At 39.6% G+C, this 26,947-nt stretch overlaps 2 protein-coding genes across 3 annotated transcripts in view; one reads left to right on the forward strand and one right to left on the reverse strand.

Annotated features, from left to right (window-relative positions):
* The window catches only part of LOC139765003 (hematopoietic prostaglandin D synthase-like), a 205,735-nt gene that overhangs the window by 177,305 nt on the left and 1,483 nt on the right, over positions 1 to 26,947 (forward strand). The window lies entirely within an intron of this gene.
* Positions 1 to 26,947, reverse strand: part of LOC139765001 (Fanconi anemia group D2 protein-like) — a 370,225-nt gene that overhangs the window by 110,340 nt on the left and 232,938 nt on the right. For both annotated transcript variants that reach the window (XM_071692052.1, XM_071692050.1), the window contains exons 15-17: positions 19,416 to 19,621; positions 7,271 to 7,532; positions 4,070 to 4,254 (exon numbers count right to left, since the gene is read on the reverse strand). In XM_071692052.1, the coding sequence (XP_071548153.1) occupies positions 4,070 to 4,254; positions 7,271 to 7,532; positions 19,416 to 19,621 (653 nt within the window). The remainder of the gene's footprint in view (positions 1 to 4,069; positions 4,255 to 7,270; positions 7,533 to 19,415; positions 19,622 to 26,947) is intronic.

The raw sequence follows: 26,947 nt of genomic DNA on the forward strand, positions 1-26,947 counted from the left end.
AAATTTTTGGCTTTTATTTTCTTTTGAAGCCTACTTGTCTGAATGCACCATCTTTTCCATTACTATACTTTAACATATTTTTTTGAAATGTCCAACTTGTTCATAACAGTATCATGATATCTTATCTACTATATCTGTTATCATTAATATCTAATAATCTAATATCATTACTCTATTCCCTATTTCATATGGCAGATCAGACATATATCCAAGGCAACTTCACTCATACAAATCCTCATCAAGTGCACAGTGACCTAAAGTGCAACAAAGACTTCACATTTACAAAAGCAATTTTCAATTTTTCACCTTACACACTAAGTAAACTTGTCAAGCGAGATCAAAGTCTTCATTAATAGCAATTCTACACACAAAATATTTCCCCTAAATTCAATCCCAAATTGTTCCACTAACATCCTCATCTGATACATCTATAGCCCTACTCAATTATCTTAATAGATCTATCTTTTCTGTGGTCTACATCTCCTCTCTGTACCCTCTGTTGCACTACAATAAATCATCTTGACCACAGTAGCATCTAAAATAGGAATACATGACCATACCATTCAGAAAGCTTTCCATCCATCTGCCTTTCCAAGGACACTTTCATAGCATAGAACCCTCACAAATCTTTAATCTTCATTCTCTCTATACTCCTCCTAATTCTGAATACCCCATCAAAATCATCCATCCCTACTTCTCTTATTTCTACCTTATCCTAACCTATATATACTTAGGTTTCTCAAATTATGTCAGCAATGGGATGAGCACTTCATGCACTCTTCAAACACATGCTACTCTTAACATTTTTCTGTTCACCAGAGCAAGCACACCCCCCAAATTTTCTCCATTGCATGGCTCTACTTTTGACTTCAATTCTCCTACTACCATCCATAATGAGCTTCACTCTAAAATAATTCAACTCAACCACAACTTTATATTCATCAAGAAAACTGACCTTAAAATCTGAATTCCCTTCCTTTTCAAAAGCTAAAGCTTATTTTCTTTTTGGCATTCACTTTCAGCATCCATCCCAACATACATCTATGAAATGGCTCACCAATATACCCAACTACTCTGATTCAACTAACAGTACAGCATCACCTGCATGCAACACTGACAGCAACTTCAATTTTGCTTCTCCACTGTTATGTATCTCATAACAATTATCCACTTCACTCTCATCGCACATCCATCCATGAAAATACCATTCAATTATGGTGACATCACATAACCTTGATGAAATCTTACATTTACTTCAAACCAATTGCTCATACCTCAACTCTCTGTTACATATGCACTACTTACATTACAAAAGCTCTTAAATGCATTCTGAAGTCTTCCAAGCACATCACATATGAATCAGAACTTTCCAAAGTACCTTCCTATTCACTTTATTGGGTGCCTTTTTTGGTGTTACCAGACTCCATCTACATGAGGCTACACTGCAAGTGAAAAGTCATCTTTGGTGAAGATGTACCATTTGTTGATGGGCAAAAAGGAGTAGATTCTTCAAGGTAATTCTTCCTCTAAAGGGGTCCATCATTTCCCTGTTTCTGATTGTTGAGCAGCCTTGAAGGTGAAGCCTTATTAAAGGGGCCTAAGGTTGCACAATAGCAATTTGCCTTTTCTAAATCCATAAATGTTGCATACTTATTTTCTACAAAACTTTCTCTACTGCTTCCTAGGTGCAAATATCTGATCTATCTATTCTTCTCCCTTGCTAAAACCACCTTGTTCCTCGTCAGTAATCCTCTTAACAAGATCAAACATTATCCTACAATTCATCTATGCCCTTAAGACTTGTTCATCTAATTCTTTCACTCATATTTACCTTTCAAATCTTTGTACATTGAACCACGGCATGTGAAATGTCTAGGGTGAACCATGGAAAGGTCTGTGGGGCCTGGGTGTGGAAAGGGAGCTGTGGTTTTGGTGCATTACACATGACAGCTAGAGACTAAGTATAAATGACCGTGACCCTTTTTTGTCTTTTCCTGACGCTACTTTGTTGGAGGGGAGGATGCTATTTCATGGGTGTGGGGTGGTGACAGAAATGGATGAAGGCAGCAAGTATGAATACGTATATGCGTATATATGTATAAGTCTGTGTATGTATAAGTATGTATATATTGAAATGTATATGTATGTACATGTCTGTGTATGGGAGTTTATGTATATACATGTGGAAGTGGGTGGGTTAGGCCATTCCTCATCTGTTTCCTGGCACTACCTCGCTGACGCGGGAGTTGGCGATTAAGTATAATAATAATAATAATAATAATAATAATAATAATCATCTTTTCTTTCTTTCTTTCAAAGTATTCGCCATTTCCCGCGTTAGCAAGGTAGCGTTAAGAACAGAGGACTGGGCCTCTGAGGGAATATCCTCACCTGGCCTCCTTCTCTATTCCTTCTTTTGGAAAATTAAAAAAAAAACAAGAGGGGAGGATTTCCAACTCCCCGCTCCCTCCCCTTTTAGTCGCCTTCTACGACACGCAGGAAATACGTGGGAAGTATTCTTTCTCTCCTATCCCCAGGGATAATAATCATCTTCATACAACAAAATATTTACTGCATTCACTGAATCATCAAGTATCTGATCATTTTTTCATGCTTCCATACATATGTGCAAGGTCACTTCCACTCTTCACCTCGCTCAACACTAAATATATATCCCCAGTTCTTCCAACCTTTAAGTGCTTCATCGCTCTTACTATTTCCTTCTTTGTGATATCCTTTTATCCTATACACCTATTTCTCTCTCTCATCTCTATTCTTATTGTGCAAACAGATATATCTCTTTCATCATCATCTCCAATCAGCTCTTTTTGATACTCTCTCCATTTCTTACACACTTCATCTTTTGTTACACGCAATCTTCCAGACTTGTCTAATACAGTGTCTACCTCTCCTTTTACAAATTTCTCCAACTCTTATTCACTTCCTTCATGAATAACTTATTATTCTCTTTTCAATTCTGGTTATATTTCCTCCAAGATCCTCATTTACTTTTCTTTTATTGATATATATCATGCTTTTACCTTTTACCATTTATGGATTTTTATCATCCCCTCTCAGTCTTCCACTCAACATTATTTTCAGCAGGTTTAGCTCCTCATTCTAAAGTAATTCATCTTCACAACTCTTAAACCTTCATTCAATTACTCTCTTACTGATTTGCATACCATATGTATGATTTACTACACACTTCCCTTGCACCCTCCAGTCAAGGAGTCATAAGCTGCCTCCACATCAACCAGCTTTTGTTCTAAATTATCTTGGGGGGTATATTTAATCCTGTCATTCTTCACCATTTCACATTATCCATGTGAAATGCATTCTAATCAGGAGGCACTTATGATACCTGACGTCTCATTACAAGTTAGATCATTCCTTCTTTCACATGTCTTTGTTGCATTTTTATTAAGAGGGTAACATCAAGAAAAATAACTGAGCCTTCAAGGTAAAATCCCAGCTTAGTTTCTCCCTTTGTTTTTTTCTTTATCCTAAAGTAATAATACAAAACTGGAGGATTTCCACCCACTACTCTTGCCCCTCTTTGCTGTCTTCAGTGATGGGCAGGAGATGCATGGGTAGTTATCTTTCTTCCCTATCCCTAGATGTAGCTTGTTGAATATAAGGAAATATAATTAAAGGCTTAGATAACAAAGGCTGAAGTGTGGCAAAGTGGACTGAATGGATAGGATTGCATTTGTGGTCCTACAGAAAAAAGGTGACAGTACTGTGAATTTGTTTGTCAAGCTATTCAGACTTCCTTTACCACAGGGTGAAGTGTAAGAGGACTGGAAGTAAGCATGTGTAGTACCCTCATAAAAGAACGAGGAAAAAAATGAACGCTCAAAATATGAATTAATAAGGCTGTCTAGTATACCTGTATACCCGCTAAGGTGTATAGGAGAGATTTTGAGTTGTGACAAACACAGCCTACACAAGATTACAGAAGACAGAATCATTGCTGAGGTTATAAGATCTCAACAAAAAAATAATTCATTAATAAATGTCAATTAACTTCCTAACAAAAAAGTCAACAGTGAAAGAGAAAACTAACCCCTTCTCAGTTCCCTGTTTCTGTCCTTTCTTTACTTTCTTGGTGTTGGATGTTGTGAATGTAGGTAAAACTGTAGAAGTATCAAGATCAAAAACAGCCAAAGGTGGAATGTAGCTCTGGCACTTAGGCAAAAACTGAGATACCATATTCTGTAGTTGAATCACTTGTTGCAGACGTGAAAATACCTGAAAGCAAATAATGTTATTTGTGATAAATTTGCTAACTTTCTCAAATTACTATTTCTGTACCCAAAAATAATAATTGCAATGAACCTCTATTTCTTGTGGTGTTTTAAATAAGAACTTATTCACTCATACTTATACTTTTAACTTTCTTATATCTATTGTTTTGTCTCCCATTATCCATGCAGAAAAGACATGATAAGTCTGTTCTAATCATCCCATTTCTTGTGAGTCCCATCTATTCCTTAATGTTAAAAACCTTCTTACTAAAATTATCCCTCATTTTATTGTTCTGTCAACCAATAATGATCTTGTTGATGGTACAAAGTTTGATGCAAATGATCAATGAGAAATTATTATGTTGGTCAACATGAAAGATTTGAGAAAATACCAGGTTTTAGACTCACAAATTCTAGTAATCTTCATATTGCTCTTGACAGACAAATCTGGAAAGATCTTGTCAATGAGAAAGATTTGGACGTAGCTTATAAAAGCTTCTGTATAATTTTCAAGTAGTAGAGGAAATGCCTATGGCAAAAGTAATAACTGTCTTTTTTCAAAAAGAAATCAAAATGGTGGAACTATGAAATAACAAAGTGCCTATTGTCTAAGAAAATGGCATATTAGAAACTCTGAGAGAAAAATAACCAGCATTTAAGAGTAAACTATATACATTTGTGTAGAAAACTAAGAAATGTATATCCCATAGTAATAGACAGAGAGAGCCATGTATTGTTGAAAATAGCAAAAGAAACTGGTGACTGAGAATACCTGGTTTAAAAATGACATATGCATACGTATATAAGTATACATAGTGGCTGATTGGGAAAGATGATAAGCAGACAGCATTAGATTACTTTTTTTCATACATATTTGCCATTTCCTGAGTTAGCAAGGTAGCATTAAGAACATAGGACTGAGCCTGAGAGGGAAAATCTTCACTTGGCCCCTTCTCTGTTTATTCTCTTGGAAAAGTAAAAACTGGAGGGGAGGATTTCCAGCCCCCAGCTCCCTCCCCTTTTAGCCACCTTTCATGACACGTAGGGAATACAAGGAAAGTATTCTTTTTCCAATATCTCCATGGACAGATTACATATTGATTGAAAAAGAGTGCAGAAAAGAGACTCTTGGATGTGAATGTAATGAGATGAATGGTGAGATGTTTGATTATTACCTCATGGTGGCAAGGGTGAAGATCTGTAGAGGTTTTTGGAAAGGAGGAAATGATAAGAGTGAGAAGAGGGTGGTGAAAGTGTCCTTGGAAAAGAGACTTCTGAGAACAAATACCGCAAGACATTGAGTGTAGAATGGTAAAAGGTGAAAATAAGCCAAACTTAAGGAGTGGTTCAAAGTGAGGAGGTAATAATGAAGCAGTGAAAGAGGTCTATGGGCAGTACCCACAGGGAAGGAGTACTGGGAGGTGTTTAAAAGATAGAAGCAGGAGGTCAAAAGGAAGGTGCAAGGGCTAAAAAAGAGGGCAATAAGAGTTGGGATGAGTGAGTAACAGCAAATATCAGGGAGAATATGAAATTTTTGAAAGAGGTTAATTGCATGAGAAAAATGAGAAAAAAAACAAGTGGGATCCTTGGTGAAGGGGCAATATGGGAAGTGATAACTCATGATGAGGTGCTGATGAGATGGTGTGAGTATACTGAAGGATTACTGAATGTGTTTGATGTCAGGATAGCAGATGGGTGGTGTTTAGGTGGGAAAGGTATGCAAAGTGAGAGAATCATGGCAAGTGGTTTAGTGAAGAGAGAGGTGGTAGTGAATGCCTTGCACAAGATGAAATGTGGCAAGATAGCTAGAGTAGATAATAATGCAGTTGAATCTCTTATGAAAGGGGTGCTGTGTTGCTGACTAAATAGTCAATATTTTCAATGTGTGTATGGATTTTGGAGAGGTGCCTAAACATTGATGGAATGCATGTATAGAGTCACTGCATAAAGGTGAGAGGGCATGTATATAGCACTGTATAAAGGCAAAAGGGTCAAAGTTGTGTGTTTGAATAACTAATGTATAAGTTTGTTAACTTTGTCCATTGCCCTTGGTGACCTATGTAAATGATTTGCCAAAAGGAATGAACTCATCCCTAAATATTCTTGCAGATAATACTAAGGTCAAGTGTGAAGTGAGAAAAGATGAAGATTGCATCAACTTACAAATGGGCCTAGACAAACTTTAAAGCTGGTCTAGTATGTGGGTGCTGATATTCAGCCCAAACATAGCAAAGTAATGAGGATGGGATGCAGTAAAAAATGGCTTCAATGCAAATACATATAACATGAAAAAAGCTACAAGAATCTGTGTGAGAGGGACTTACTAGATGAAATTGTACTTAAACTGGTGCTACAGCTCCAACTTAGGGTAATTAAGGAAACAAACGGTTTCCTGAAAAATATTACAATCACAGTCAAGTAAAAGTATTTGGCAAACTAATCACAGCATAAATCAAACCAGTACAACACCTTCTTAAGTCTGGTCACTACAGTTAAAGAAGCACAGAGCTAATTGTGAAGGGCCTTAGGAAAATGAAAAAGATGGTACCTGAATTATGAAAGGTGAGCTAAAGTGAGGGATTCAAGAACATAAATTTGCCCAACATGGAAGAGAGAAGAGCAAGAGGTGACCTGGTTGCCATGTTCAAGTTTCTAAACCAGCTTAACCCAGTAAGATGTTGGTGAGAGTAAACAGTTCTCTGCAAGATTCAAAAAGAAACCAACCTGAGGCCATAAAAAGTGGCTAAGCATTGACCCTGTTAGAGAGGATATGCAGAAATACTTTTCAATTTCAGAAAAAGGGATGAATGGTATAAACAAAGTGATGAACTGTGAATGCTGAAACTATTCATAACTTCTACAAAATATTAACATTAGAAAAAGCTCAACAGATGATGCTCCAAGAGTTTAAAACTTCTTCATTATACTGTACATATAATCACAAACAGGTACTCATAATTACAAACAAAAATTTCATCGATAAAAATGAAAAACCAAAAAAAAACTAAATCTTTACCAACCTTTTGTTTAAGGTCATTATCCTTCTGAGTCACAAAGGCATTTATAAGTTCACGAAACCAATTAATAGCATAAAAAAGGCAAGAAAGTGCTGCATGTTGCTCTGCCTTTGAGTGAGATTCAAATTTATCAAATACATGTGTAGCTGGACCATAAACTGGACAGCCAAGAAGAGCATCAATATTGCCTAGATCTCCACTGTGAAGACGACTCTCTAGCATGCGTAGTAGACGAAACTGTGGTGCCAAAAATACCAACTTGCTCCTGCAAAAAATTCCAAGATTTATTTGAGAACATCAGTGAAAAATTATATATTCATAAAATATTATATGTTTATTCCATGTATGTATCAATAAGCAATAAATATTTTTTCTCAACTTATAAGGTTTCAAAGCTAACATGTAACCACAGGCCAGTACATCTCATGATCATCATTTACAAAACACTGGAAAAGATCACCTGAAAATTAGCCAAAGATTCATTAGAAAGGGAAAACGACATAAGGAAACGTGGGTGCACACGAAAGAGATTCAGTCTGATAAAATCTTTTCGGTTTCTTTGACAAAGTACGCTCTACATTAGAAAAAAAGAGATAAGGATCGTGTGTTCTTAGACTGGTGCTTTAAAGAAATTTAAATACATAAAAGGTTAGAAAATACATAAAAGGTTAGAAAAAATTAGATCTTCAGGCAGGCATGAAAGGAAACTCCTCCAACTGATAAACAACTATCTGAGTGGCAGAGATTATGATATGCATGTCAGAGGTACCTTTTCAAAATAGGCTACTACAATCAAGAAAGAAATAAAGACTATGATAATTTACAAAGATACAAGGACAAAACCCAGCATTTTTCAGAAATGTATAAGAAAATAGGACATGATGGGCAGAATCATAAGTAGGACTATTATCTTCCTAGAAGAAAATTAAGAGGTGGGAAAGGAAGCTGGGAGCTGACATATCTAACTTACCACCTAAACGTCACAAAACAATAATTTTTACAGAAGTAAATTCTCTATTAGCTTTGTATTAAAACTGGAGAAGAAAATGTTCAAAATGATATCTACAGCATATACATGAACAGCATAAGAGTATGTATCACTGAAATGTCACCCCACTTGGAAAAATATATGGATACGTCACAATAGGTAAAAGCACCAATGTACCTGGAATAAGGGACACAGGTAAAAGAAATATTACAGATTAGTCCTTTATATTATCTCATCTCATACTTTTTTTTTTTTTTTTTTTTTTTTTATACTTTGTCGCTGTCTCCCGCGTTTGCGAGGTAGCGCAAGGAAACAGACGAAAGAAATGGCCCAACCCCCCCCCCCATACACATGTACATACACATGTCCACACACGTGTATACATACCTACACAGCTTTCCATGGTCCACCCCAGACGCCTCACATGCCTTGATTCACTCCACTGACAGCACGTCAACCCCTGTATACCACATCGCTCCAATTCACTCTATTCCTTGCCCTCCTTACACCCTCCTGCATGTTCAGGCCCCGATCACACAAAATCTTTTTCACTCCATCTTTCCACCTCCAATTTGGTCTCCCTCTTCTCCTCGTTCCCTCCACCTCCGACACATATATCCTCTTGGTCAATCTTTCCTCACTCATTCTCTCCATGTGCCCAAACCATTTCAAAACACCCTCTTCTGCTCTCTCAACCACGCTCTTTTTATTTCCACACATCTCTCTTACCCTTACGTTACTTACTCGATCAAACCACCTCACACCACACATTGTCCTCAAACATCTCATTTCCAGCACATCCATCCTCCTGCGCACAACTCTATCCATAGCCCACGCCTCGCAACCATACAACATTGTTGGAACCACTATTCCTTCAAACATACCCATTTTTGCTTTCCGAGATAATGTTCTCGACTTCCACACATTTTTCAAGGCTCCCAAAATTTTCGCCCCCTCCCCCACCCTATGATCCACTTCCGCTTCCATGGTTCCATCCGCTGACAGATCCACTCCCAGATATCTAAAACACTTCACTTCCTCCAGTTTTTCTCCATTCAAACTTACCTCCCAATTGACTTGACCCTCAACCCTACTGTACCTAATAACCTTGCTCTTATTCACATTTACTCTTAACTTTCTTCTTCCACACACTTTACCAAACTCAGTCACCAGCTTCTGCAGTTTCTCACATGAATCAGCCACCAGCGCTGTATCATCAGCGAACAACAACTGACTCACTTCCCAGGCTCTCTCATCCCCAACAGACTTCATACTTGCCCCTCTTTCCAGGACTCTTGCATTCACCTCCCTAACAACCCCATCCATAAACAAATTAAACAACCATGGAGACATCACACACCCCTGCCGCAAACCTACATTCACTGAGAACCAATCACTTTCCTCTCTTCCTACACGTACAAATGCCTTACATCCTCGATAAAAACTTTTCACTGCTTCTAACAACTTGCCTCCCACACCATATATTCTTAATACCTTCCACAGAGCATCTCTATCAACTCTATCATATGCCTTCTCCAGATCCATAAATGCTACATACAAATCCATTTGCTTTTCTAAGTATTTCTCACATACATTCTTCAAAGCAAACACCTGATCCACACATCCTCTACCACTTCTGAAACCACACTGCTCTTCCCCAATCTGATGCTCTGTACATGCCTTCACCCTCTCAATCAATACCCTCCCATATAATTTACCAGGAATACTCAACAAACTTATACCTCTGTAATTTGAGCACTCACTCTTATCCCCTTTGCCTTTGTACAATGGCACTATGCACGCATTCCGCCAATCCTCAGGCACCTCACCATGAGTCATACATACATTAAATAACCTTACCAACCAGTCAACAATACAGTCACCCCCTTTTTTAATAAATTCCACTGCAATACCATCCAAACCTGCTGCCTTGCCGGCTTTCATCTTCCGCAAAGCTTTTACTACCTCTTCTCTGTTTACCAAATCATTTTCCCTAACCCTCTCACTTTGCACACCACCTCGACCCAAACACCCTATATCTGCCACTCTGTCATCAGACACATTCAACAAACCTTCAAAATACTCATTCCATCTCCTTCTCACATCACCACTACTTGTTATCACCTCCCCATTTACGCCCTTCACTGAAGTTCCCATTTGCTCCCTTGTCTTACGCACCCTATTTACCTCCTTCCAGAACATCTTTTTATTCTCCCTAAAATTTACTGATAGTCTCTCACCCCAACTCTCATTTGCCCTTTTTTTCACCTCTTGCACCTTTCTCTTGACCTCCTGTCTCTTTCTTTTATACTTCTCCCACTCAATTGCATTTTTTCCCTGCAAAAATCGTCCAAATGCCTCTCTCTTCTCTTTCACTAATACTCTTACTTCTTCATCCCACCACTCACTACCCTTTCTAAACAGCCCACCTCCCACTCTTATCATGCCACAAGCATCTTTTGCGCAATCCATCACTGATTCCCTAAATACATCCCATTCCTCCCCCACTCCCCTTACTTCCATTGTTCTCACCTTTTTCCATTCTGTACACAGTCTCTCCTGGTACTTCCCCACACAGGTCTCCTTCCCAAGCTCACTTATTCTCACCACCTTCTTCACCCCAACATTCACTCCTCTTTTCTGAAAACCCATACTAATCTTCACCTTAGCCTCCACAAGATAATGATCAGACAACCCTCCAGTTGCACCTCTCAGCACATTAACATCCAAAAGTCTCTCTTTCGCACGCCTGTCAATTAACACGTAATCCAATAACGCTCTCTGGCCATCTCTCCTACTTACATAAGTATACTTATGTATATCTCGCTTTTTAAACCAGGTATTCCCAATCATCAGTCCTTTTTCAGCACATAAATCTACAAGCTCTTCACCATTTCCATTTACAACACTGAACACCCCATGCATACCAATTATTCCCTCAACTGCCACATTACTCACCTTTGCATTCAAATCACCCATCACTATAACCCGGTCTCGTGCATCAAAACCGCTAACACACTCATTCAGCTGCTCCCAAAACACTTGCCTCTCATGATCTTTCTTCTCATGCCCAGGTGCATATGCACCAATAATCACCCACCTCTCTCCATCAACTTTCAATTTTACCCATATTAATCTCATCTCATACTTAACTCTCTAAAATCCGTCAGAGCTTCTCATATGTATGATCTTTAACTCCAACATTCAATGAAATTAATGTACTTGATTATACTGTAACATCTAACCTATCTTTGAAATCTGACATCACAAAAATAGAGGAGTCTGCCTAGTTTGCCCCTAAGAAAATGGGAGTTGTCTTCAACTGCAGCGAATTCTTTTCTGCTGAATAGTTAACCAAAGGACTGATCCATCCCTGTATGGAATACTAATCTCACATCTTGAGAGGTTCTAGCTCTAAATGCTCACTAGACTTGAGTCTAAAGTAATCTAATTTATCAACTGTCCCACTCTGACCTTACACCGTAATCCGATTTCCCTATCCCATACCACTGGTTCACTTTAATTTACTATCATTTATTATCATCTTTTTATTATACTTGATCACTGTTTCCCGCATCAGCAAGCTAATGCCAGAAAGACAAAGAAAGACCAATCCGCTCATAACACACATATAAGCATACACATTCATATACATATCAACATATACATACACATACACAGACATACATATTTTTTTTTTTTTGCTTTGTTGCTGTCTCCCGCTTTTGCGAGGTAGCACAACGAAACAGACGAAAGAAATGGCCCAACCCACCCCCATACACATGTATATACATATGTCCACACATGCAAATATACATACCTACACAGCTTTCCATGGTTTACCCCAGACGCTTCACATGCCCTGATTCAATCCACTGACAGCACGTCAACCCTGGTATACCACATCGATCCAATTCACTCTATTCCTTGCCCTCCTTTCACCCTCCTGCATGTTCAGGCCCCGATCACTCAAAATCTTTTTCATTCCATCTTTCCAACTCCAATTCCGTCTCCCACTTCTCCTCGTTCCCTCCACCTCCGACACATATATCCTCTTGGTCAATCTTTCCTCACTCATTCTCTCCATGTGCCCAAACCATTTCAAAACACCCTCTTCTGCTCTCTCAACCACGCTCTTTTTATTTCCACACATCTCTCTTACCCTTACGTTACTTACTCAATCAAACCACCTCACACCACACATTGTCCTTAAACATCTCATTTCCAGCACATCCATCCTCCTGCGCACAACTCTATCCATAGCCCACGCCTCGCAACCATACAACATTGTTGGAACCACTATTCCTTCAAACATACCCATTTTTGCTTTCCGAGATAATGTTTTCGACTTCCACACATTCTTCAAGGCTCCCAGAATTTTCGCCCCCTCCCCCACCCTATGATCCACTTCCGCTTCTATGGTTCCATCCGCTGCCAGATCCACTCCCAGATATCTATATATTATTATTATACTTTGTTGCTGTCTCCCACGTTAGCAAGGAAGCACAAGGAAACAGACGAAAGAATGGCCCAACCCATCCACATACACGTCCATACATGCACATATACATACCTATACATTTCAATGTATACATATATGTATACATACAGAGACATATACATATATACACATGTACATAATTCATACTTGCTGCCTTTATTCATTCCCGTAACCACCCCGCCACACATGAAATGACAACACCCTCCACCTGAACGCACGCGAGGTAGCGCTAGGAAAAAGACAACAAAGGCCACAATCGTTCACACTCAGTCTCTAGCTGTCATGTATAATGCACCGAAACTACAGTTCCCTTTCCACATCCAGGCCCCACAAAACTTTCCATGGTTTACCCAAGACGCTTCACATGCCCTGGTTCAATCCATTGACAGCACATCGACCCCGGTATACAACATCGTTCCAATTCACTATATTCCTTGCAAGCCTTTCACCCTCCTGCATGTTCAGGCCCTGATTGCTCAGTATCTTGTTCACTCCATCCTTCTACCTCCATTTTGGTATCCCACTTCTCCTCATTCCCTCTACCTCTGACACATGTAACCTCTTTGTCAATCTTTCCTCACTCATTCTCTCCATGTGACCAATCCATCTTAATACACCCTCTTCTGCTCTCTCAACCACACTCTTTTTATTACCACACATTTCTCTTACCCTTTCATTACTTACTCGATCGAACCACCTCACATCACATATTGTCCTCATACATCTCATTTCCAACACATCCACCCTCCTCTGCACAACCCTATCTATAGCCCACGCCTCGCAATCATATAACATTGTTGGAACCACTATTCCTTCAAACACATCCATTTTTGCTTTCCGAGATAATGTTCTTGCCTTCCACACATTTTTCAATGCTCCAAGAACTTTCGCCCCCTCCCCCACCCTGTGACTCACTTCCACTTCTATGGTTCCATCCGCTGCCAAATCCACTCCGTGATTTCTAAAACACTTCACTTCCTCCAGTTTTTCTCCATTCAAACTTACTTCCCAATTGACTTGTCCCTCAACCCTACTGTACCTAATAACCTTGCTCTCATTCACATTTATTCTTAGCTCTCTTCTTTCACACACTTTACCAAACTCAGTCACCAGCTTCTGCAATTCCTCACCCAAATCAGCCACCAGTGCTGTATCATCAGCGAACAACTGACTCACTTCCCAAGTCCTCTCATCCACAACAGACTGCATACTTGCCCCTCTTTCCAAAACTCTTGCATTTACCTCCCTAACAAACCCATCCATAAACAAATTAAACAACCATGGAGACATCACACACCCCTGCTGCAAACTGACATTCACTGGGAACCAATCACTTTCCTCTCTTTCTACTCATACACATGCCTTACATCCTCAATAAAAACTTTTCACTCCTTCTAACAACTTGCCTCCCACACCATATATTCTTAATACCTTCCACAGAGCATCTCTATCAACTCTATCATATGCCTTCTCCAGATCCATAAATGCTACATACAAATCCATTTGTTTTTCTAAGTATTTCTGATGTACATTCTTCAAAGCAAACACCTGATCCACACATTCTCTACCACTTCTGAAACCACACTGCTCTTACCCAATCTGATGCTCTGTACATGCCTTCACCCTCTCAATCAATACCCCATATAATTTCCCAAGAATACTCAACAAACTTATATCCCTGTAATCTGAACACTCACCTTTATCCCCTTTGCCTTTGTACAATGGCACTGTGCATGCATTCCACCAATCCTCAGGCATTTCACCATGAGCCATACATACACTGAATATCCTCACCACCTAGTCAACAACAGTCAGCACCTTTTTTCATAAATTCCACTACAATACCATCCAAACCTGCTGCCTTGCCAGCTTTCATCTTCCACAAAGCTTTCATTACCTCTTCTCTGTTTACCAAATCATATACATATATACACATGTTCAGGCCCTGATTGCTCAAAATCCTTTTCACTTCATCCTTCCACCTCCTACTTGGTCTCCTGCTTCTCCTTGTTCCCTTCACCTCTGATACATATATCCTCTTTGTCAACCTTTCCTCACTCATTCTCTCCTATGGCCAAACCATTTCAACACACCCTTTTCTGCCCTATCAACCACATTCTTTTTATTACCACACATCACTCTTACCTTTTCATTACATACTTGATCGAACCACCTCACACCATATATCGTCCTCAAACATTTCAAACACATCTTCTCTCCGTCATACAACCCTATCTATACCCATGCCTCACAACCATGTAACATTGTTGGAACTACTATTCCTTCAAACACACCCATTTTTGCTCTCTAAGATAACATCCTCTCTTTCCCTACACTCTTCATCACTTCCAAAACCTATGCCCTCTCCCACACCCTACTTCCACTTCCATGGTTCCATTCACTGCTAAGTCCACTCCCAAATATCTAAAACATTTCATTTCCTCCAATTTTCCTCCATTCAAACTCACATCCAACTAACTTGCCCCTCAACCATGCTGAACCTTATAACCTTGCTCTTATTCACATTTACTCTCAACTTTCTCCTTTCACACACTTTTCCAAGCTCAGTCACCAACTTCTGCAGGTTCTCATTCGAATCAGCCACACCTGCTGTATCATCGGCAAACAACAACTGATTCACTTCCCAGGCCCTTTCATCCACAACAGACTGCATACTTGCCCCTCTCTCCAAAACTCTTGCATCTACCTCACTAACCACTCCATCTATAAACAAATTAAACAACCACGGGGACATCACACACCCCTGCAAAACTGAGAACCCTGAGAACCAGCCACTCTCCTCTCTTCCTACTTGTACAAATGCCTTACATTTTTTATATGAACTTCTCACTGCTTCAAGCAGCTTAACTCCCACACCATATACTCTTGAGACCTTCCACAAGGCATTTCTATCAACCCTATCATATGCCTTCAACAAATCCATAAATGCTACCTACAAATCCATCTGTTTTTCTAAGTATTTCTCACAGACAATCTTCAAAGCAAACACTGACCCACACATCCTCTACCACTTCTGAAACCACACTGCTCCTCCCCCAACCTGGTGCCCTGTACATGCCTTCACCCTCTCAATCAATACCCTCCCAAACAATTTTCCAGGAATACTCAACAAACTTATGCAACTGTAGTTTGAACACTCACTTTTAATCACTTTGCCTTTGTACAATTGCTCTATACATCCATTCTGCCAATCCACAGGCACTTCACTATGATCCATTCATACATTAAATATCCTTACCAACCAAGCAACAACATAGACACCCCTTTTCTTAATAAATTCATTAGCAATACAATCCAACACCACCACCTTGCCGGATTTCATCTTCCACAAGGCTTCCACCACCTCTTCTCTCTTCAACAAACCACTCTCCCTGACTCTCTCACTTCACACACCACTCCAACCAAAACACCCTATATCATCAAACACATTCAACAAACCTTAAAAACACTCACTCCATCACTACCTGTTATCACTTCCTCCCTTCACTGATGTTCCCATTTGTTCTCTTGTCTTATTCATGTTATCTACCTCCATCCAAAACATCTTTTTATTCTCCCTAAAGTTTGATGGTACTCTCTCACCCCAATTCTCATTTACTCTTTTGTTCAATTCTTGCACCTTCCTCTTGACCTGCCACTTTCTCTTGTACATCTCCCAGTCATTTGCACTCCTTCCTTGCAGGTAGCGTCCAAATGTCTCTCTTTTCTATTTCGCCAACAACTCTACTTCTTAAACCTACCACTCACTACCCTTTCTAATCTGCCCACTTCCCACCTTTCTCATACCACATGCATCTCTTGTACTTGCCATCTCTAAATACATACCATTCCTCACCTGCTCCCCCTCACTTCATTTGCTATCACCTTTTGCCATTCTACACTCAATCTATCCTGGTACTTCCTCACACAAGTATACTTTCCAAGCTCACTTACTCTCACCACTCTCTTCTCCCCAACATTCTCTCTTCTTTGAAAACCTCTACAAATCTTCACCTTTACCTCCACATGATAGTGAACAGACATCCTACCGGATGTCCCCCTCAACACTAACATTCAAAAGTCTCTCTTTTACATGCTAATCAATAAACACATAATCTAATAATGCCCTTGGACCATCCCCCTACTCACATATGTATACTTGTGTATATCTCTTTTTATGTATGTATGTATGTATGTGAGAAATACTTAGAAAAGCAAATGGATTTGTATGTAGCATTTATGGATCTGGAGAAGGCATATGATAGAGTTGATAGAGATGCTCTGTGGAAGGTATTAAGAATATATGGTGTGGGAGGCAAGTTGTTAGAAGCAGTGAAAAGTTTTTATCGAGGATGTAAGGCATGTGTACTTGTAGGAAGAGAGGAAAGTGATTGGTTCTCAGTGAATGTAGGTTTGCGGCAGGGGTGTGTGATGTCTCCATGGTTGTTTAATTTGTTTATGGATGGGGTTGTTAGGGAGGTGAATGCAAGAGTTTTGGAAAGAGGGGCAAGTATGAAGTCTGTTGGGGATGAGAGAGCTTGGGAAGTGAGTCAGTTGTTGTTCGCTGATGATACAGCGCTGGTGGCTGATTCATGTGAGAAACTGCAGAAGCTGGTGACTGAGTTTGGTAAAGTGTGTGAAAGAAGAAAGTTAAGAGTAAATGTGAATAAGAGCAAGGTTACTAGGTACATTAGGGTTGAGGGTCAAGTCAATTGGGAGGTGAGTTTGAATGGAGAAAAACTGGAGGAAGTGAAGTGTTTTAGATATCTGGGAGTGGATCTGGCAGCGGATGGAAACATGGAAGCGGAAGTGGATCATAGGGTGGGGGAGGGGGCGAAAATTCTGGGAGCCTCGAAGAATGTGTGGAAGTCGAGAACATTATCTTGGAAAGCAAAAATGGGTATGTTTGAAGGAATAGTGGTTCCAACAATGTTGTATGGTTGCGAGGCGTGGGCTATGGATAGAGTTGTGCGCAGGAGGATGGATGTGCTGGAAATGAGATGTTTGAGGACAATGTGTGGTGTGAGGTGGTTTGATCGAGTAAGTAATGTAAGGGTAAGAGAGATGTGTGGAAATAAAAAGAGCGTGGTTGAGAGAGCAGAAGAGGGTGTTTTGAAATGGTTTGGGCACATGGAGAGAATGAGTGAGGAAAGATTGACCAAGAGGATATATGTGTCGGAGGTGGAGGGAACGAGGAGAAGAGAGAGACCAAATTGGAGGTGGAAAGATGGAGTGAAAAAGATTTTGTGTGATTGGGGCCTGAACATGCAGGAGGGTGAAAGGAGGGCAAGGAATAGAGTGAATTGGAGCGATGTGGTATACCGGGGTTGACGTGCTGTCAGTGGATTGAATCAAGGCATGTGAAGTGTCTGGGGTAAACCATGGAAAGCTGTGTAGGTATGTATATTTGCGTGTGGACGTATGTATATACATGTGTATGGGGGTGGGTTGGGCCATTTCTTTCGTCTGTTTCCTTGCGCTACCTCGCAAACGCGGGAGACAGCGGCAAAAAAAAAAAAAAAAAAAAAAATCTTTTTAAACCAGGTATAAATTCACAAGCTCTTCACCATTTCCATTCACTACACTGAATACCCCATGCACTCCAATCACATCCTCAGCTGCCACATTACTCACCTTCACATTTAAATCACCCATCACTAATACCCGGTCTCATGCACCAATACTGCTGCTGACACACTCACTCAGCTGCTTCCAAAACACTTGCCTTTCAAGATCTTTCTTCTCATGACCAGGTGCATAAGCACCAATAATCACTCAACTCTCGCCATCCACAGTAACTAACTACATACCAATAGGAAGGCAATGCATAACCAGTCATGACCAACAAAGTGGAATCAGAAAAACAGAAGACCAAAGACCAAGGTAGTTGACTTTGCTCATAAAAAAAAAAGTTCAGCAGTCTGTTCGAGTCAGGATTCCTAAGATAAGGTCATCTGAAGCAAAATCACTTGGAATCTCCACCTTTAAATCAACCAAGACTGTTGAGAAGCATATCTGGGCATTAATTACATCAACAAAGCAATTCATATAGAAAAATATAATAAAACTGAGATCTCACAACTATTCTCTAAGAAGATTATCGTAACTGTTACAACAGTGGCAGTTTTCAAGTATATCTAAAGCACAGGTTTTGGATGAAACCCAGATGGTTGATAGACAGTGGATAATGATGGATGGAAGACAAGACCCAGTAAAAATTTAGCCATGTCTAAAATCATCAATCAATCATCATCACACCATTCTCATTCACATGAGGAGGATGAAGTGCATAGCATGAACTTTCCATGGGAATTAATTCTGCACAATTTGGGTCACCAGGTTCAACTCTTGAGGACAACAAAGGGCAAGGATACCCAATTCCCTGGAGTAGATTCCTACTTTATTACCTATATATATCCTACTCTACTACCTATATATGTCAAATTACAATACAAAATATCACTTTCTAAAAGTAGGGGAAGAAGGGGGAATGTATAAAAAAATTTCTTTAAGTGAGCACTCAAGTCATCTAATCTAATCCTAATTCTACCTAGCTACAGTAAGAATGGCAAGCAAGAATATAAAAATAACATGGTAAAACTGATGCTGCTTATCACATGACAGTAATCCTCTGTGAATTATAAAACTCATTTACTTACTCTTTGGCTGCAGGGTCATTTCTTGTGAACTCAGCCTTAATAACCATTGGTGCAAGATTAATGATAATGCCTCTGTCATCAAAATCTGCTTCTAAATTCCAACATGCAGCTAAAGGAAAAAGATCTTCAGGAGGCTGAGAGTCTAGGGCATAATCCAACACAAATGTTTCTTGAAAATCATCAGTCATCTTTTCACATACCCATTCCTGTTAAAAGAAAGTCAAGCTGATACAAAAACAAGTTTGGATACCATAATACATATCCAAAATGTTCCTAAGCTGTTTAAAGTAAATCCTACGTTCAAACATATAATCATACCTACCAATTCTAAGAATTGTGATATAGCTGGAACACAATTTTCTAATCTAAGCAGTGATCAACAATGATTCTACAGCAAGTACTATGGTAGTAATAGCTGCATACCCCTCCAAGTTCTTTCAGGAAGTCCTGTATGTCAAATCTGCACATGCTGTTCTTTCTTACTTTTGGTTTTCTTCTCCAACTTATTCCAATCTTACCATTCAGATACAATATTTTTGGCATTCCATTCGTATAATCTCTCAAACAAACTTAGTATCTAAGATCTCTATGATCCAGAGTCTCTCTCTAACCTTCACTCCTTACTCTATCTGCTCTCTTCATTTCATATTCCCCAGAGAAGTAATCACCCTAACCTGCCTCAGCTATGCTAGCAATGCACATATTATGGACATCTATCTATTGTATACATCAAAAGAGGCAGCTCCATTCTATCTAATGACAGGCTATTCTAACTTCTTTTCCTTCAACTCATCTAATCAGAGTGGTACATGCCAAAACATGCTCTATTTGTAGCACTCTCAGATGAAAGGAAAAATAAAGGGTGTAAGGATTAAGAATACACAAGAATGGAACCATGGAAGCGGAAGTAGATCATATGATGGGGGAGAGGGGCGAAAATCCTGGGAGCCTTGAAGAATGTGTGGAAGTCGAGAACATTATCTCGGAAAGCAAAAATGGGTATGTTTGAAGGAATAGTGGTTCCAACAATGTTGTATGGTTGCGAGGCGTGGGCTATGGATAGAGTTGTGTGCAGGAGGATGGATGTGCTGGAAATGAGATGTTTGAGGACAATGTGTGGTGTGAGGTGGTTTGATCGAGTAAGTAACGTAAGGGTAAGAGAGATGTGTGGAAATAAAAAGAGCGTGGTTGAGAGAGCAGAAGAGGGTGTTTTGAAATGGTTTGGGAACATGGAGAGAATGAGTGAGGAAAGATTGACCAAGAGGATATATGTGCCGGAGGTGGAGGGAACGAGGAGAAGTGGGAGACCAAATTGGAGGTGGAAAGATGGAGTGAAAAAGATTTTGTGTGATCGGGGCCTGAACATGCAGGAGGGTGAAAGGAGGGCAAGGAATAGAGTGAATTGGATCGATGTGGTATACCAGGGGTTGACGTGCTGTCAGTGGATTGAATCAGGGCATGTGAAGCGTCTGGGGTGAACCATGGAAAGCTGTGTAGGTATGTATATTTGCATGTGTGGACGTATGTATATACATGTGTATGGGGATGGGTTGGGCCATTTCTTTCGTCTGTTTCCTTGCGCTACCTCGCAAACGCGGGAGACAGCGGCAAAAAAAAAAAAAAAAAAAAAAGAATATATTAGAGCTCCTTAGGTGTTTGCAGATCTAACTCTTAAAATAAGAAACATTATAAGAATAGTGAAAGGTAAAAGATGGAAGACAATTCCACAGCTTCACAGTCTGCAGAAAGGAAGAGGTATCATAATGGTCAATCCTATGAGGCTGGTTTCCAAACAGAAAAACTAAAGAAAGTACCAGCCAGTCACATGCCTTACCAGCCATGAAGCATGCAAACAGCTCATGAGGGCGGTGGCTATACAAAAACAGTAAACTCTCAATTTAACGGACTGATAGGGGAGAGGAGTGTCCGTCAAGACCGAAAGTCCATTAAATTAAATGTAACCTATGGGCCATTTTTTAATTCAATATATAGTAACACAATATAAAGTTCACATAATTTCTTTTAACTCCTCTGTCACTTGATGCCATTTTGAATTGTAAGGATTGCAAAATCATTTAATAAAGAGTCACAATTCTCTGTATACAACCTGACTGCACAGTAGCTTGAGGCAGATTGAGACTGAAACAAAGCGGGTATACCCTATGCTACCAAAAACAAAAGTTACATGAAGTGTGCATGTTGGAGCGTTTGAGATTTTATATCTTTTTAATTCTCTAAATTATCATAAATTATTGTATTATTATTTGCCCAGTCCATTAAATCCAAAATCTGTAATATTGGGGTCTGTTACATCAGTATTTACTGTACCCTTAGAAAAGAGAAAGGACAGCAACATCACAGTGGACAAAAAGGGATAACTGAGGAGAGATGACAGCAAGAGCATTGATGCAAAAGTCCTCCAATCCTGCTCTACAAAAGAGGTAAAGGAAAAGCCATCCTCATATAAAAGCAATACTCAATATCAGGAAAAAAATAAAGACCCTTGCAGGTATGAAAAATAATTTCAGCATCTTATACAACATCCTCAGTTTTCTCAACGCACATTTTGTAATGTTCACATTATGAAGTTTCTAGAGTACAATATATGGTATGGTTGTGCCCAGCATGTTTGTTTTATTGCAAGGCTGACTTTTAGTGAGAGGCAAGTGAGGTTTAGAAAAAAAAAAAAAATGGGGGAAGATGTTGTTCTTTTGCCCTACAGAATCTAACCAAGTTAGTGCTTCCCCAACCAAGATGCTGCACAGGTCTGAAAGCCAACATTTCCTATACTTTGTTTATTCATGCCTGGCATCAAAAATTGACAACCGCTATCGTTTACTCCCTGTTTGCTCTATGCTCTATACGAAGCCCTAGGCATGGAGCCCACTGCTCATTAAATGGTCTAAACTCTCTATCAAGATAATTGTTATAATTCATTGGGGAATGAGGGAGTGGGTTTATCCTCATGAGCCAAAATCGTAATCACTGACAAGAAAACAAATATAGAAATTGCATCGTAAACATGCTTATCAAGCAAGTAAAAAATGGTGTATCGGGTATGGGAATAGTGTCATAAAAATATATCAACTTGTACATTCACAATTAACTTGTTTTTTCATTTGCAAACTTGAACAATTATTTGTGAAATCAAAGCAATTGCTATGAAGCAAGGGTAAGCAAAAACAATTGTTCACCTAAGGGAAAAATTATCGGCTGATGTTGTGACAGTTGAAAGACAGGTGACAGTTGATGGCTACGCTCAGTATGGGGCCATGGAGCTGGAAGCAGTGTCTCATCAAAAAATATTCCGATGGCATCACTCAGCAGTTTAATGGTCTTCATCATATTTCTTTTCGTAGAAGGATACTTTCTTTGTAATTTTCACATTTAGACATTTTCTTTTTATAACTGAATATCAGACATCATCAATTATGTATTCTGCATCTTTTGTCCATTCTATTCCCAGACCAGATTTTGAACAAATTATGGTTCAAGATATCAATTGTCAATTTTCAACAACAGACCCAAATAAACAGAGTATAGTTTCATTGTTTTCTCCAATTCTTGTACTTAATCCTCCTTTCAATATCCTTTCTGATATCCTTCATTCAACTATTGTTGATCTGTGTATCTCTCTAGAATGTGTATGTCAGATTCAGGATATGGTGTGCAGACATGTCTTAGAACCCTCCATTTGGAAAATGTAATATTGTCGGATATTAGCAGAATTTGTCATTAACTCCATCCCTGATGTGCTAGTCTGATGTACATGACAAGAATATCATAAAGAGTTACAGTTTGAAAATTAATCCTTTCAGTGCTACAGGTGTCAATTCACACTCATGTGGTAAGGTGATACTGGCATCAACCTGTCTTAATTTTCTGCCACAAACTGAATTCCATGTACATTGTGAGCTCTACTGGCAGGCTATAGATGGTAATAAAACATGTGACCAATCACTGCAGCTGTCTGGAAATCTCAGTAACCAGCCTGACAGTGGAGGATAGTTATGTGCCTTCTCTTAGAGTGATGTGGTACATAGGGGATGACTGCATTCAATGAGCAAAACCAGGAAATATGAAGCAGTTAGGGAAAACCACATAAAAGTCTGTGTAACCTGGCTGTGGAAAGTGGGCTAAGTTTTAGTGCATTTTACATAACAATTAGAGAGTGGATGTTAGCAAAAGAGGCCATTCCTTTGCCTGTTCCTAGCTATTACAGTAGGAAACATGGTCAAAGGGCATTACATGATTATATACTAATTGACTGGGGTGCAAAAGAGAAACTTGAAAGTAAATGTGATGAAAGGGGCAATTGATGGGATGCCTGATCATTACCTGGTGGAAGAAAGGGTGAAGATTTGTGAAGAAATTTTTGGAAAGGAGGAAATGATATGGGAGAGAAGAGGATGATGAAAATAGGTGAGCGTGGAAAAGAGACTTGTGCGAAGGAATACTATTAGAGATGAGTATAAAACTGCAAAAGATGAGAATGCACAAAGCTGGGAGAGTAGGTCTCCTCACCATTCTCCTTGTACCCTCTACTTCTGACACAAATCCTCTTTCATAAACTTCTCAATCATCCTCTCATATATCCAAACCATTTCACAACACACTCTTCAGCTCTCTCAACCACTCTCTTTTCATCACCACATCTCTTTCTTACCTTTTTATAATTTACCAAATCAAACCACAATACACAACATATTGACTTTAAACATTTCATTTACAGCACTTCCACCATCTTCCGCACATCCTCATTAATAGCCCATGCCTCAAATCCACATAATATCGTTGGGACTATGATACCTTCAAACAAAGTACTAAACCCTCAAAGAAACATTTTCACTCTCTTACATAATGACCTCTATTTCCACACATCCCTCAATATTCCTAGAACCTTTGCCCCCCACCTCACAAACCCTACGGTTCACTTCTAGTTCCAAGGCTATATTCACTGCCATGTCCACTCAAGGTATTACAACACTTCACTTCCTCTACATTTCTCCATTCAAACTCACATTGCAACCAACTTATCCCTAAACTTTAGTACACCTAATAACCTTGCTTTTATTAACATTTACTCTCAGTTCCCCCTTTCCCATTCTCCTAAACTCAGTCACCAACTTTTTAAGTTTCTCACTTGAGACTGTTACAAGTGTTGCTGTATCACCAGCAAACAACTACTTACTCACTTCCCAGACCTTCCCCCCTCATCCCCTGCAGACTACATATTTGCCCCTCTCCCTAACACCTTTGCATTTCCCTCCCTTACCACCCCAATCCATAAACAAAATAAACAGCTATGGTAACATCACACACCCTACTGAAGACCAATCTTCACCTGGAACTCTTCACTCTACCCTCTTCCTACTCATACACATGCCTTAAACTTGATAAAAACTTTTCACTGCTTCTAGTAACTTTCCTCCGACAATATATCTGCATGACCTTCCACAAGGCATCTCGATGAACCCCTTCATATGCTTTCTTCATATCCATATATGCCACAAACAAATCCTGTTTCTCACATTCTTCAAAGCAACCACCTGATCCACACATCCTTTATCATTCCTGAAACCACATTATTCCTCCCCAATCTGATGCTCAGTAGATGCCTTCACTCTTTCAATGAATGCTCTCCCATAAAATACCAGCAAACATGAGTGAAAGGGAAATATGGGGAAGAGGTAACAGGTAGCGATAAGGTGAGGAGGAGATGGAGTGAGTACTTTTGAAGGTTTTCAATATGTTTAATGATAGGGTGGTAGTTGTTAATACTCCTTACTGCTTCTAGCACTTTCCTCCCAAATACTACATTCTTAACAAGGTATCTCTATCGACCATATCATATGCTTTCTCCACATTCATAAATGTCACACATAAATCCTTCTGTCTCTATTAAGAATTCTCATAAACATTCTATAAAGTCAACACCTGATCCACACATCCTCTACCACTACTGAAACCACATGGATCTTCCACTGTCTGATTATCTCCACATGCCTCCACCCTCTCAATCATCACTCACCGATACAACTTACCATGTACACTTAACAAACTCATTATTTCATTTTATTCTTATTATACTTTGTCGCTGTCTCCCGCGTTAGCAAGGTAGTGCAAGGAAACAGACGAAAGAACGGCCCAACCCACCCACATACACACGTATATACATACATGTCCACACATGCTCATATACATACCTAAACACGTTGACCCCGGTATACCACATCGTTCCAATTCACTCTATTCCTTGCACGCCTTTCACCCTCCTGCATGTTCAGGCCCCGATCACTCAAAATCCTTTTCTTTCCACCTCCAATTTGGCCTCCCACTTCTCCTTGTTCCCTCCACCTCTGACACATATATCCTCTTTGTCAATCTTTCCTCACTCATTCTCTTCATGTGACCAAACCATTTCAAAACACCTTCTTCTGCTCTCTCAACCACACTCTTTTTATTAACACACATCTCTCTTACCCTTTCATTGCTTACTCGATCAAACCACCTCACACCACATATTGTCCTCAAACATCTCATTTTCAGCACATCCACCCTCCTCTGCACAACTATCTATAGCCCAAGCCTCGCAATCATATAACATGGTTGGAACCATCATTCCTTCAAACATACCCATTTTTGCTTTCCAAGATAACATTCTCGACTTCCACACATTTTTCAACGCTCCCAAAACTTTCGCTCCCTCCCCACCCTATGATTCACTTCCGCTTCCATGGTTCCATCCGCTGCCAGATCCACTCCCAGATATCTAAAACATTTCAATTCCTCCAGTTTTTCTCCATTCAAACTTACCTCCCAATCAACTTGTCCCTCAACCCTACTGTACCTAATAACCTTGCTCTTATTCACATTTACTCTCAGCTTTCTTCTTTCACACACTTTACCAAACTCAGTCACCAGCTTCTGCAGTTTCTCACCCGAATCAGCCACCAGCGCTGTATCATCAGCGAACAACAACTGACTCACTTCCCAAGCTCTCTCATCCACAACAGACTGCATACTTGCCCCTCTTTCCAAAACACTTGCATTTACCTCCCTAACAACCCCATCCATAAACAAATTAAACAGCCATGGAGACACCATGCACCCCTGCCGCAAACCAACATTCACTGAGAACCAATCACTTTCCTCTCTTCCTACATGAACAAACTCATATGTCTGTAATTCTAACACTCACCTTTGTCCCCTTTGCCTTTTTCTGGCAACAAATAGTCCCTATGCCTTTAGACAATGGCATTATATAGTTATTTTGCCAATCCTCAGGCACATCACTATAGTCCATACTGAATACCCTAATAAAGACACAGTCACCTCCTTTCTTAGATAACTCAACTGCTGTCTTGCCAAATTTCATCTTACAAAAGGCTTTCACCACCTCTTTTCTCTTCACCACATCACTTGCCATGACTCTTTCGCATACCTCCCCTACCCAAACACCCTTCACCTGCCACTGTGTCAACAAACAAATTCAAAAATCCTTCACAGTATTCATTCTAGCTCCTCTTCAT

Source organism: Panulirus ornatus, chromosome 52, assembly GCF_036320965.1.
Source record: "Panulirus ornatus isolate Po-2019 chromosome 52, ASM3632096v1, whole genome shotgun sequence".
NCBI classification, from domain to species: domain Eukaryota; kingdom Metazoa; phylum Arthropoda; class Malacostraca; order Decapoda; family Palinuridae; genus Panulirus; species Panulirus ornatus.